The sequence below is a fragment of the Lacerta agilis genome, chromosome 15 (genome assembly GCF_009819535.1).
Source record: "Lacerta agilis isolate rLacAgi1 chromosome 15, rLacAgi1.pri, whole genome shotgun sequence".
In the NCBI taxonomy this organism is placed as follows: Eukaryota; Metazoa; Chordata; class Lepidosauria; order Squamata; family Lacertidae; genus Lacerta; species Lacerta agilis.
The window spans coordinates 7956550-7970618 of NC_046326.1; the positions used below are offsets into that span (position 1 = coordinate 7956550).

Consider the following 14069-nt stretch of genomic DNA (forward strand, 5'->3'; position numbering starts at 1 on the left):
CAAGACGGGAATGAGAAAAGATTCGTGTAGATAAGCTCCACATTGAGATTTTCAGAAAATTCCACCCCCCAGCCATGCAAAAGTGCCACACGGGTCTCTGATAATGGGAGCAGTGATGCAGGAAAGCTTCCCTTCCAGTTTCCTTGATCTAAATCTAGCTCTCCCACATACACACCCACTGGGGGACAAAATACAGGCATGACACAGATATTTGTGATTTTTTTTTTCCTGAGGTCTAATAGCACCTGTGGGAAGAGCGACTCTTACCAGGGAAAGGGGAAAGGATTGGAAAAACGCCCTCCACTGGGCGTGCTCCAATTTAAAAATGGGGAACTCCTCGATTTTTTTATTTAAAAAGTCGGGAGATCTAACCACATGTCTCCTGAGTGCGATCTTCTTATGTGAGTAAACTGATGTTACTTAAGGAAGCGCATCCACTTTGGATGAACTGGGGTGTCTTGGAGGGATTTTGGACTTGTCTGAGGGGAAACGGGTTGTGCTATCCACAAGTTGAACTAGTGCAGGCATAGGCAACCTTTGGCTCTCCAGATGTTTCGGACTACAATTCCCATCATCCCTGACCACTGGTCCTGTTAGCTAGGGATCATGGGAGTTGTAGGCCAAAACATCTGGAGAGCCGAAGGTTGCCTATGCCTGAACTAGTGACTACTGAAGCACTTTATGGTGCCTCAGCCATCCAAACAATGATGTTTTCAATGATGCTGCAGAGAAATGTCTGCCAAGAGCAAACTAATGTATCTAAGGTTATCATAACGCCAGGGTGGGGAGAGGGCAGAGGGAGAGTTCAACTGTGGGTGCTTACAAGTGGAGGAAATCATTTTACCTGAAAAGAAAATCCCTTCTCACCCCAAAATCAACTTTTAAAATGCCTAGCACAAAAGCCCCTGAACCAATTTGTCTGCAATTTGGCAGATTTCTTACCTAGGCGCAACTTTTCAGCAATTTTCTAACTGAATCCCCACAAGACACTAGGAGACGGAGTGATTTTACCCACCCTATAATGGCTGTCCTTGGAATAAAACCATTGAACGTATCCTTCTGAAATTCGGGGGAATTTGTGTCCCAAGAAAGGGCAGCCTTACCTGCATATTTCTTTCAATTCTGCAAAAATATTAAAAAGTTACAGATATTTCTGCTTTTTTTATTTAACAAAATCGACTTTTAATCAGATGCACTTATTTGCCTGTAATTCAGCAGTGTTAATCCACTCTTGAGACTCTACAATGCCTTCAAATTTTACCCACTTCTGTGAAAAGGAGGGAAATGTTACAGCCCCATTTAAAAAATTTTCCAGAAGTGGAGAGGATGAGGCAATTGAAGCAGACTCCGGTGGCCTCTGAGTCAAATCACACAGCACATCCAACCAAGGTAAGCTGCTTTCCAAAGTGCCAAATTGCAGCCCAAACCAAATCTTGTGGTCAGTGTACACCCTAATATTAATGCACCCAACCACTTTCTTAAAATGCAGGTTAATCACATATATCTTTTGTACCCAAGGCAGATACCAACTTCTAGCAATTCATTGTTTTCTGTCCCCACTCCCACTCTTTCCAGTGGTGATTGTGGCACCAGCTCCATCTTACCTGAGCCCCCTAAATGGCCATTGCCTCAGTGAGTGCCCACGCTGCTGGGCTTTAGTTGAAAACTAAACAAGAAAGCCACAAAACACATAGAGAAGAAACAACTGAGCAATCCGAAACACAGAGAGGTCTAAGATTTAGAAAAATTCAGGCATCTTTTAAATATTCCATAATTTTAATCTTTTCCTCTCTTGGCTGTGGTAGCCAAAAGACCGTACTCATTTTCTGCACCTAAGTATCAAATTTAATCTTCATTGTGATTTAATCTTTAATCTTCATTGGGAGATTGTCCCCCCCCCCCTCTTACAGCAACAGTTGTGTAGAGGGGCCCGGGTCTTCTTTCTGGCTTGCCAGCTTCTTCTGTTCCTCCAGATGCAAATTGGTTTGATGGCGTGAAGGAGAGAGCCAATGAATCATGGGAATGGTGTGTGATTGTAGCACATGGTTTCTTCCGGCTCACAGGAATTGCCCCAGTTACAAAGTCCAAGCTGGCTATCGGTTCTTCGAAAGTGATGACTAAAGTCCATTTTGTCTGCTGTAGCTGAAGTTGGACTCCTCAATTTGAGTTTCTGTTAGATTAGCGTTTTTGGGCTGTGTCCTTCCTATCTCTTCCAATGCACAGGCTAGAGAGTCTAAGTCACCATCGTGCTGATGCCTGGCTTCCCACAAGTCCAAAATAACAGCAGATGGGCTGCGCTGGGTAGCAAAGTAAGACAAATTCCTAAATGAGAGAGGCAAAAAAAAAAGGGGGTTAGGGTTCAGGATGATGACTGCACCCCTCATAGATACTTGGTAGGATTGCTTGCAAAACTCAGGCGATCTCTGAGGTATGTGGGGAGGAACTTTTGAATCTAACTACTTTTATGGTTGCATCCAATGCAGAACTAAGTTAAAGTCTCTTGGCAGTATACCTGTTCCACTGCTGAAATGTCTTGCGCCAGGAGAACATTGTTGAGCAAGAGAATGCATAAGCAGCTTGTTGGTGACTTTGCGTATATTCAGATGTGGGGCTTATTCCATATGTTTTCCAGGTTATAATGCTAGTATGCCTGTCCCAGTTTTTAATAAAATAATAATAAAAAAGTCCTTCCAGTAACACCTTAGAGACCAACTAAGTTTGTTCTTGGTATGAGCTTTCGTGTGCATGCACACTTCTTCAGATACACTGCATGCACACGAAAGCTCATACCAAGAACAAACTTAGTTGGTCTCTAAGGTGCTACTGGAATGAAATTATTATTATTATTATTATTATTATTATTATTATTATTATTATTATTATTATTATTATTTGTTTTGACTATGGCAGACCAACCCGGCTACCTACCTGTAACCAGTTTTTAATGTTCCTGTTACACTGTATAGAATCATAGAAATGTAAAGTTGGAAGGGAGACCACGAGGGTCATCTAGTTCAATCCCCTGCAATGAAAAAGTATGTTGCCCAACGTGGGGCTCGAACCCTCGACCCTGAGATTAAAAGTCTCATGCTCTACTGACTGAGCTACCTGTTGCATTATGGAACTGTGAGGGTTTTTTTAAATCAATAAGCCACATGTCACACTAAATTTCATTCACACCGATGGGTGTGGTACAATGCAACAGTGGATGTCATTTGACATGTCACCTTTATGTGTATGCCTGTTTCTGTTTCCCCATGATTCACCCATGAAAATAGCAGGAAAGTACAGTATGCCAGAATACCGCCCCAGATTTTGTCCGATAAATTTCCAAGTTAAGAGGATTGCAAATGGTTTTTCTTTTCTTTTCTGGAAGCAACTGACATAGAAATGAGTACTGAATTTCTGCTAGATTTCAGAAGTGGCTTTTATGTATGTGAAAGATCACAAAGAATGCAGAACTGATCGAGTAAGAAAGTGTCAGAGAAACAAAATAAAGTGTCTGAATGCAACCTTAGTTGCACAATAGACTGCACAATGCACTGAGTGATGAGTTTCCACTAGCACAACTGTTGTGTTAGATTCATCTGTTCCGCAACATTAAAGCTCACATGAGCACTTGCATTAACAGACAGAGAACACTGGGTATAATCCACAGGCTGCACGTCCCATGAAAATACGCTTCTTCTAAATAATAGGCTTAATATCACAATGGCACACAGGAATAGCAGTGCATTTTTTGGAAAGGAAAGTTTTGGCTAAGTGGTAGCAACACATTGACTTTTTAGAGAGCTGGATAAACAAGGCTGTTTGCATGAACAAAGGTACCTGCATCCCAGTGTAAATAACAAGGACTTCTAAAGCATGATCCATAATTTAGTAACAAATCACCATGGCACAAGCAAATATTGTGAGTTTGTATGCAAGGTTTGGTGTCCTTTGGCATGGAACTTGTTTTTTTTTTTTAGTTGCCTTTCTTCATAAGCCATTTTTTAATATATTTTGCTAAAGTGCGCACAAAAGATTGATGGGAACGTTCAGGGCATTTATTTGCGCAAGACCTGCTGGAACAAACTGGTTTCTGAATGCATATTATTTTCAGACTGTGCTATTAAGAGACTGTGCCTTTTGACAAATTGACTTGTGTTATTTCCTCTGGGAATAATCATCCAAGTTAAACTAGCAAGCAAGCATACATGCATGCATATGCATAGTCATATTTACATACAGCTTATTATACATAATACATCCATGTAAGACTTGCTGGAATTAAATCTCTGTGGAACTACAATCGCTCAAAGAACTTCTCAGATAGCTACTGGGGTGAGTTCACACAAGTGTGAGTCCACTGCTTCATATCACACTGACTATGTGAAATTTATCACCATAGACATTTTTCCTACACTCCTATGTTATCTCATGCATGTTACATTTCAGTGGAGGCAGTTCCTGTGTTTAGCTATGGCTCACCACCACCAAGTGGTGAGATTCTGGGTGCATCTTCTTTTACCCCCAGAATCTTCTTTTACCCCCAGTAAAAGAATTTATGAGATTTATTAGGAAGGCTTACCATGGTTCTCCGACGTCAGAGGGAAATAAGCGATTCGGAGAAGGGAAGGAATTTTTAGGTTTTTATGATAAGGTTTTGAATACAATATTTTTTAAGGTAGGAATTAGAAGTAATAAGAGCAATAGTTCTACTGAGTTAAGAGAAAAAAAGGATATAAGAAGTTAAGATTTGAAATATGGTGTTTTATTTGATATTAATAAGTTGAATGATATAAGAAGGTTGTTTTTTTTTGAAGATTAAGAATAATGGTGAATGATTTGTTAAATTAGTTATAAAGTTACTAAAGTAAATTAGAAATGAATGCAGAAAGAGAGAATGGGGAAAGTCCCCCCAAAAGATTTGAAATAAGATTAAAATTAATAGGTTGGTGTGTTCCTGTGTGTGAGGCATGTATCAGTTTTTTATTGTTATTTGTATTGTTTGTTGTGTTTGTTTTTATATGTAGATTGATTGTTATTATTTGTTGTTGTTTTTCTTTTTATGTGGAAATACCAATAATTTTTTATTGAAAAGAGATTCTGGGTGCATCACCTGTGAGATGCCTAGGTGAATGTGCATGTGTGAATCAGCTCTAGGCCTGTAAGTGCCATTTCAACGATGCTGATCGTGAGGTATCTTTGCTAAATCCTAGAAGCAGCACAAAGTTAGAAGAGGTGGATTAATATGCTAAATGGAAAATATGAGCCGACTTTTCCTTGTATATGAACATACAGAAACTTAGATGCTAGATATAGTTAGTTTACCAGCTAAAGCAGAGAGGACCAGAGCGCTTTGAGATCCAAAGTCATCCAAACCTTTACCACATAATGCCTGGCAAAATGTCAGATCTAAGCTTCCTGACTAAGTGCTGAGCTGAAATAAGTGAATATTGCTCAGAGTACAGGCTCAGCGCTGGATCCCATCCTCCTGCAGAGCTCTTCACCCTTCTTCCAGGGTTTGCCTGAACTCATGAGGGCTACAACTTCTCTGTGTTAAGAATGATGGTCTGAACAGACTTTCTAACAGGGATAAGTGAATCTGTCAATTTTGCTTTCTCTCAGTTTCTCATTTTTTCCCTCCAATCTTAAGTTCAGCTTTCCACATCAGTTTGCAATTATTATTTTTAAAGTCCTTATGAATATTTACCAGAATTTTTGTGAAAATTTATCCTAATATGCACATTTTTGCAAAGCCATGTTCCCCCACCAGGCTTCATTTGTGCATGTTATTTCATGAATAAATGCATTTTTGTACATATTACTTGGCTGGAGAAATACATGGCAAAATTCAGAGAAGTGTGAATTTCAAAGGAAGGCTGTGTTTTGGTTTGCATATTGATGTGGAAAGTGTGAATTAGACAGGTTCATCTTGATATGTAAATTGAATGAAATTTCTCCTGCGTTCCTAGTTTGTGTGTTTTTTCAGCTGAAACAGGATCAGGAACCTTCCCTATCAGGATCCCCAACTGCACAAAGGATTCAAAGTGTGTTCAAACTGAAGCCCCCTTCATGTGCAAAGGCCCAAGAGGCACTTGCACTCTTGGGAACATTGGGGGGGGTAGACCCACTACTACACATCTTCACTTGTTCAGGCAACTTTTTAACTCAATAAATAAACAAATAACTGAGCTTTTTTGCTTTCCACTCAATCCAAGACATTGCCGCATTGTCTCTGGTACAGCAGCTACATTGCCCTAATAGTGCTATGTTCTCAAAGTTTAAACTACAGTGGTACCCCGCAAGATGAATGCCTCGCACAACGAAAAACTCGCAAGACGAAAGGGTTTTGCGATTTTTTGGTTGACCCGCAAGACGAATTTCTCTATGGTCGTGCTTCGCAAGACGAGGCATTCGTCTTGCGCGGTACCACTGTAAGAAGAACCCTCCCGCTTGCGCTGGCCCTCCCTGCTTGCCGCTCACTAACGATCGCCCTCCCCGCGCTCCCCATCGAACTCCCTACACGCGGCTTCCTCCTGCTCGCCCTCCGCGCGCTGCCCCATCGCAGTCCCGACACCTGGCTTCCTCCTGCTCGCCTTCCCCGCGCTCCCCATTGCCCTCCCCATGCCTGGATCCTCCTGCTCGCCCTCCGCGCGCTGCCCCATCGCAGTCCCGACACCTGGCTTCCTCCTGCTCGCCCTCCGCGCGCTGCCCCATCGCAGTCCCGACACCTGGCTTCCTCCTGCTTGCCTTCCCCGCGCTCCCCATCGCCCTCCCCACGCCTGGATCCTCCTGCTCGCCCTCCGCGCGCTGCCCCATCGCAGTCCCGACACCTGGCTTCCTCCTGCTCGCCCTCTGCGCGCTGCCCCATCGCAGTCCCGACACCTGGCTTCCTCCTGCTCGCCTTCCCCGCGCTCCCCATCGCCCTCCCCACGCCTGGATCCTCCTGCTCGCCCTCCGCGCGCTGCCCCATCGCAGTCCCGACACCTGGCTTCCTCCTGCTCGCCCTCCGCGCGCTGCCCCATCGCACTCCCGACACCTGGCTTCCTCCTGCTCGCCTTCCCCGCGCTCCCCATCGCCCTCCCCACGCCTGGATCCTCCTGCTCGCCCTCCGCGCGCTGCCCCATCGCAGTCCCGACACCTGGCTTCCTCCTGCTTGCCTTCCCCGCGCTCCCCATCGCCCTCCCCACGCCTGGATCCTCCTGCTCGCCCTCCGCGCACTGCCCCATCGCAGTCCCGACACCTGGCTTCCTCCTGCTCGCCCTCCGCGCGCTGCCCCATCGCAGTCCCGACACCTGGCTTCCTCCTGCTCGCCCTCCGCGCGCTGCCCCATCGCAGTCCCGACACCTGGCTTCCTCCTGCTTGCCTTCCCCGCGCTCCCCATCGCCCTCCCCACGCCTGGATCCTCCTGCTCGCCCTCTGCGCGCTGCCCCATCGCACACCTGACACCCGGCTTCCTCCTGCTTGCCTTCCCCGCGCTCCCCATCGCCCTCCCCATGCCTGGATCCTCCTGCTCGCCCTCCGCGCGCTGCCCCATCGCAGTCCCGACACCTGGCTTCCTCCTGCTCGCCCTCCGCGCGCTGCCCCATCGCAGTCCCGACACCTGGCTTCCTCCTGCTTGCCTTCCCCGCGCTCCCCATCACCCTCCCCACGCCTGGATCCTCCCGTTCGCCCTCCGCGCGCTGCCCCATCGCACACCTGACACCCGGCTTCCTCCTGCTCGCCTTCCCCGCGCTCCCCATCGCCCTCCCCACACCCGGCTTCCTCCCGCCACCTCCGCTCACTACAGTACTGTAAGTAACCGCTCTCCCCGCTCGCTTTCCCGACACCCGGCCCCGACTGGTTTTTCCCCATAGGAACGCATTAATTAAGTTTCAATGCATTCCTATGGGAAACCGTGCTTCGCAAGACGAAATTTCCGCAAGACGAAAAGACTTGTGGAACGAATTAATTTCGTCTTGCGAGGCACCACTGTACAACAGTACCTCAGGTTACATACGCTTCAGGGTACACACGCTTCAGGTTACATACTCTGCTAACCCAGAAATAATGCTTCAGGTTAAGAACTTCGCTTCAGGATAAGAACAGAAATTGTGCTCTGGCGGCGCAGCGGCAGCAGGAGGCCCCATTAGCTAAAGTGGTGCTTCAGGTTAAGAACAGTTCCAGGTTAAGAACGGACCTCCAGAATGAATTAAGTACGTAACCAGAGGTACCACTGTATTGGCTTATTAATTCTTCTGAGCCTAAAGTAGGGTTGGACAGACTTCATGTTAGATCTACTTTGGGGTTATTGTTTTTTTTTTTTACTAGAACCACAAAATCTGCCAACCAGAGCTACAGTAGGTGCAAAAGCCATAGTTGGAATTAGAGAGCAAGGTGTGTCTGAGCACAATCTGAGCCTAGCAAATCAATGCAAAAATGGGGTGGAATTATCTTAAGGTTAGCGAAATTAGAAACTGAAATTGACACCTCTGTTCCTCTCTAGCAGCAGTTCCCATCAGCCTCAGGCTGCACTGCCCAGAGTCAGAACTGATGGGAGCTAGAGGCCAACAATATATGGAAGGCCACAGGTTGTTCATCCCTGAAATACACAATGCAGAGGAATTATCTGCAGTGCAATGAGATGGAGGACATGAAGCTCCCACTGTTTCTCTGGTGATTTCTAGTGCTGTGTCATTTACGGTCACGGTAGACAATGTTAATATACTGCTCACGTGTGCCGTCTCTCTGCCAGAAATGCAACCAAGTAGTCCCTTTCCAGTCTTTTCATTAATAATAGATAGCTGAACAATGTTCCTAGCAAGGAAACACAAGGAACTCAACGACAACAAACCCCTAGAAAAAAAAGAAGACACAGCCAGCCAGCTCAGCCACCTGCACTCGCTTGTTCCAAAAACCACATATCTTGGTTCAAAATCCATGCAAAACAGACTGCGGGCTGGATAGTCGTTCCAAACATCCAGAAAGCATCCAGCTCCAATTTGCCTCTGGTGCCTTATTCCTTCCTTCCATGAGCAATTAGTGTAGCCAATAGAAAACACACATGCTTCAGTTCCAGAAGGCACGGCTCGTTCCAAACAAGTCTAACAAATGCCCAGGATAGGAGCTTGGGAAGAGATCCACTGTTTAAAAAGGTACAGAATTTGGCTTGCGTGTTAATGAGATTTTCTTCTCCCTTTTCTTTTTGTAAAAAAAGAAAGAAGTACAAGCGTTCAGCTTCTTCAACGGCTCAACCTTTTTAAAGTTTTAAATTCAGAATAGCGAATTCGGTTCCGTGGGTTGCACCCAGTGCTAGTCCCATTCAGAGTAGAAGTTAAAAGGACACGACTCAGTTGGGTTCATTCATTTCAGTGTGTCTACTCTGAGCAGGACTGACGTGGGATTCAGCCCTGCACCCACTTGTTTCCCAGCTCTGCTGATTAAAAAGATAAAAATGCAATTCCTTTTAAAGTTTGCCTTCAGGGAAGACATCATTCCCAAACTGAGGAGCTGCTGAGTGCTAATTGAAATAGACCTGAAATGGGACTACTGAGAAAGTCGAAGGTATATCGCCATGGTGGCATCTTCACAACAAAGGCACCTACTCCCATAGGCAAGCAAGTTTGCTTGAAAGTTTCTGTTCAGGATCAAGACAAGCAAAACCCTACAGACATCCAGGGAGCTGCCTCTGCCTCCCCTTTCCCTGCTCCAAGGCATAGAATGTAGCTTGGTGGCAGGAGGAAGTGGAAGTGGCAGGTGCTCCCAGGACCCAGCTAGAGCAGTTACAGGTGGGTAGCCGTGTTGGTCTGCCATAGTCAAAACAAAATAAAAATTTCTTTACAGTAGCACCTTAGAGACCAACTAAGTTTGTTCTTGGTATGAGCTTTCGTGTGCATGCACACTTTTTCAGATTCTTCAGCTAGAGCAGTTAGTTTTCTTGCCAGAGACTAAGGCTACAGATCCCAGAATCCCCAGTGGCAAACTTATGCTATGCACATCATTCCCACCAAGGAGAAGGCACAGAGTCAGTGTATGCTGCCGTCATCTTCATCTGCCACAAGGGCAGGAAAGGTATCAGTTTGGATGGAAACTATTATTGTGGATGGGTTGTACATGTGGATGGGTTGTACCATGACAATGTTTTCATTCCACGGAGTGGAGAATGGGATGTGACATAGACAGGATGTTTGTCTTACTGTGTTCCCTGAAGTGGGACTATTGTCCTTTGTTCTTTATCTTTGCTGTCTGATGCTAGAAAGAGAGGGAGCCATGTTGAAGAGCTCTCTGTGTATTATATGTAAGTAAAGTAGACTAGTCTACATGCTGAGTTGCTGTGGTCTGTCATGCAAGCTGGGCAAACTCTGCGGATGCTAAGAGCGTGGTGATGTCTTCTGGCATCAGTTGCAGTGATGTTCAGGCTGAAGAAGCTTAAGAAGCTCCCGAACAATCGCCCCGGAAGGAGGGAACATGCCAGTCGGGCATGTGTCTCTGCCAGGGTCCTACTTGTGAGTAGGCCGTTTCCTGACAGAAACGATTGGCTCTCACAACCTTGTTGAGGCTATTCTTGCTGATGCAATCATGAGAATCGGCTTTGATGGGCATCAACTGTGGCCCACTTTTCAGCCCCCACTGGCTGTGCTGCTCTTCCTCTTGGCATTGAAGAAGAAGAAGAAGAGTTTGGATTTGATATCCCGCTTTTCACTACCCGAAGGAGTCTCAAAGCGGCTAACATTCTCCTTTCCCTTCCTCCCCCACAACAAACACTCTGTGAGGTGAGTGGGGCTGAGAGACTTCAGAGAAGTGTGACTAGCCCAAGGTCACCCAGCAGCTGCATGTGGAGGAGCGGAGACACGAACCCGGTTCCCCAGATTACGAGTCTACCACTCTTAACCACTACACCATACTGGCATTGCCATCCGTTCAGTCCTTCTGTCACCGAGGAAGAGAACCATCAAGCAATGGGAGTGAACAAAAAGAGCAGCTGCTTCTATTGCTTTCTCACTCATTGGCAGTGCTGTGTTTCTAGAAAAAGAGGTGCCGGAACTCACCATGAATGCCTCCCTTGTTCTCTTATGATGGCAATGGCCCCCATTGGAGATTGGGTGGCATTGCCACTGGAGATGGCAATGGAGATGCTGGGACTGACTTCTGGCTGAAAACAGCCCTGCTCATCGGCCCATTCTCTCTAGGCTGTAGTGGGGATTGGAACCAAAGAGAATGCAAGAGAAAGTGGGCTACTGCAGGAAGGAGGCAGCCTAAAACTTGGAGCTTTACAGAAAGAGAATAGGAAGCTGCCTCGCACTGAGTCAGGCAATGGCCAGTTTAGCTCAGTATTGCTACATCAGCCTTCCCATGTTGTAGTCCAGGCCGTGTTGTGGTCATTCGTGGAATGTCCCTGGCTCCTGATCCCCCCCACCAAAAACAAAATCTCAATAATTCTGGTCAATCCAATGGGTAGATCACTGCCAGTTTTTTTTTAATAGTGGGAGTAGATTGCAGTCTCTTGGAAGTTGGATGTTCCTGTTGTAGTCTAACAACATCTAGGACCAAAGGTTGGGGAAGGGTGCCTTACACCAACTCGTAGGAATTTTTGCAAGCCCTCTCTGGAGATTTTTATACTTCTGCATAGAAAGCATGGGCTTGAACAATGAGCAATGGCCTTTCCACAAATCACACTATATGTTCATTTTTTAAAGAAAAGCCTTAAAAATTCAGATAAGTTAAAATGTCATCAGGCGTGGTAGAATATTGCAATGCAATATTGATACTCTTATAAATTCTACTCTGCCACATTTAATTTGCACATTGTTTGTTTTACTTAATGACAGCATTTTGGACACCCATTGTTATTGTTTGTAAAGTGGTTTACAATATAAATCTATACATGATATAGGTCTTACCTAATTGCAACAACAGCCAGAACCTTCATACCCAACCACACATAAAAACAATCACCGAATTCTATTCTCACATGTAATGAATCAACACATACAATAGTAAATAACAAAATATGCACTGTACTGTACAACTCAGTACTGTTGAATTGATGCACAGCCTTTTTCAAGCAAATGTGTAATTAACTTCTGCCTTCTTGAGAAATTTTTTATTTTCCATCGAGTTCCAATGAACTGTAACCAGGATGAAAAAATTGGCATTCGTTTACAATACAAAGATGTAACCTCATAAAAAAAAATAATGAATGAAAACCTATGATTTTGTTTCCTTTTCTTTCTTTTTTTTCAAAAAGAACCCAAACAAATAAACAGGATTATCTCAAGGTTAAAGCAACTGTTTTGTCAAGCAGCAGCCTCAAAATCTTCTAGGAACAGGTATCGGTATGCTTCTGAAAGGAAGCAAATGATGGCATAAGGCAAACCTTTTGGAGGTGGAAAATCCTGAAAGGTGCTGGTGGATCATAGAATCATAGAGCTGGAAGGGACCCAAGGGTCATCTGGTCCAACCCCTTGCAGTGCAGAGATCTCAGCTAAAGCATCCATGACAGATGGCCATCCAACCTCTGCTTACCGGTAAAAACCTCCAAGGAAGGTGAGTCCACAACCTCCTGAGGGAGACTGTTCTACTGTCGAACAGCTCTAGCTCTGTATCCACAAAAGATAGTATCCCGGGGACAGTGTCCTGATGATAATTTAAAATGTTGCAGCTTTCAAGATATTGGGAAATGTCTGAATTGCGGGTTGATGTGCAAATATAACAACAATGACTGAGAACGTTAAAGAAGGCAGGGAGCAGGGAACGTTGCAGCACACTGCTCCAATAACAGCTATGAACTGGTTGCCATTCATAATTGCATTGGATTACCTGTTGATGCTGTTTTTCTGTGCTAACATCTGCCAGTCTTTGCCTTTGGCGCTGGGTGTGTCAAAAGTTGCGCATATCCTTTGCCTGATGGAGTAGGGAATCTTGAAGGCTTGCGGACCCATCTGAGCGGGAAAGTTACTGTCATCATGTGCAAAGAAAGCGAGGGTTTCCTTTTCATTCTACGCACAGAAACAAAACCGTTGTTGGGTTAAAAGTTGAGTTGAACTCTCTCTCTCTCTAGTCTAGCTTGTTCAGCACACTGGAAAGGATTGTTCCTTGCTTTCTAATGCTGTTAAACAACAGTTATATCTGCTAAAGAAAAATCACAGGCATTACACACATTGTACTGCACTCTGGGTAGAGTCACAGCAGTGCTGAGAAATCCGAAAATATTCACTACAGCTAAGTAGAAATGCCAGCAAAATTGAGGGAGGTGATTTGGTTTTCAGGGACGACTGACCTTGGCCAACAACAGCACTTCGAACAATCTCAAGAGCTGCCATTTAAGGAAAAGAAAATACACACACTCAGAAATCCCCTTAGAATTTTGCTATAAGATGGCATTGTTCTCCCTTGAAATGATATCTGGCCACCAGATTGGGGGGGGGGGGAGCCTGTTACTGGAAGCTCAGTTGGTTGGGATATAAGAAAGGGCAGATTGGTGGCTGCACCCAGGATATGGAATATATTGCCTTCCCTTCCTATTAGTTTCTATAACTTGGTGAATTTTTTCCTGTTCTGGCAAGCTTTTGCCATGCTGAGCAGATAATGTTTCAGCAAAATTGTGATCTAAATGCATATTTTTAAAAAAGGAAACAGGAATTTGGGGGATTTAAACACAAAAATGGGGTCTGTTGTTATTTGTCAGAAAGACCCTGGACAAAAAGGTGAGTTGTATTTTTTGTTATACTACAACTTTTACTTTTATATTGTGCTCTGCTTAGATGTTTAAAATATTAAGCAATTTATAGGTGATGATGATGATGATGATGATAATAATAATAATAATAATAATAATAATAATAGTGCCATGCCAAAATATAGTACTGTTGCTTCCTCACTTGAGTTTCATTTGGCAAAAAAAGGGGAACAACAGGTTAGTTTTACTCATCAGATTTAAGGAGAGCTCCAGGTGTAATTTAAAAAGAAAAAGTATGGCCTTGCATTTTGCTAAGGACATCATCATGTGGACAATGCAGACTGTGTCCAAATTTGAGGAGCACTGAGGCAATAATAAACTCCATTTGGAAAGCACCTGCCATTCAGGAAGCACTGAGACCCCCGAG

General features: G+C 44.7%; 1 protein-coding gene across 1 annotated transcript in view; it reads right to left on the bottom strand.

Annotated features, from left to right (window-relative positions):
- Nucleotides 1–1894: 1894 nt before the first annotated feature.
- Nucleotides 1895–14069, bottom strand: part of UNC5D (unc-5 netrin receptor D) — a 407047-nt gene continuing 394872 nt past the window's right edge. The window contains 2 exon segments of the mRNA XM_033171586.1: nt 1895–2322; nt 12784–12962. Coding sequence (XP_033027477.1) covers nt 2118–2322; nt 12784–12962 — 384 coding nt within the window. The 3' untranslated portion in view covers nt 1895–2117.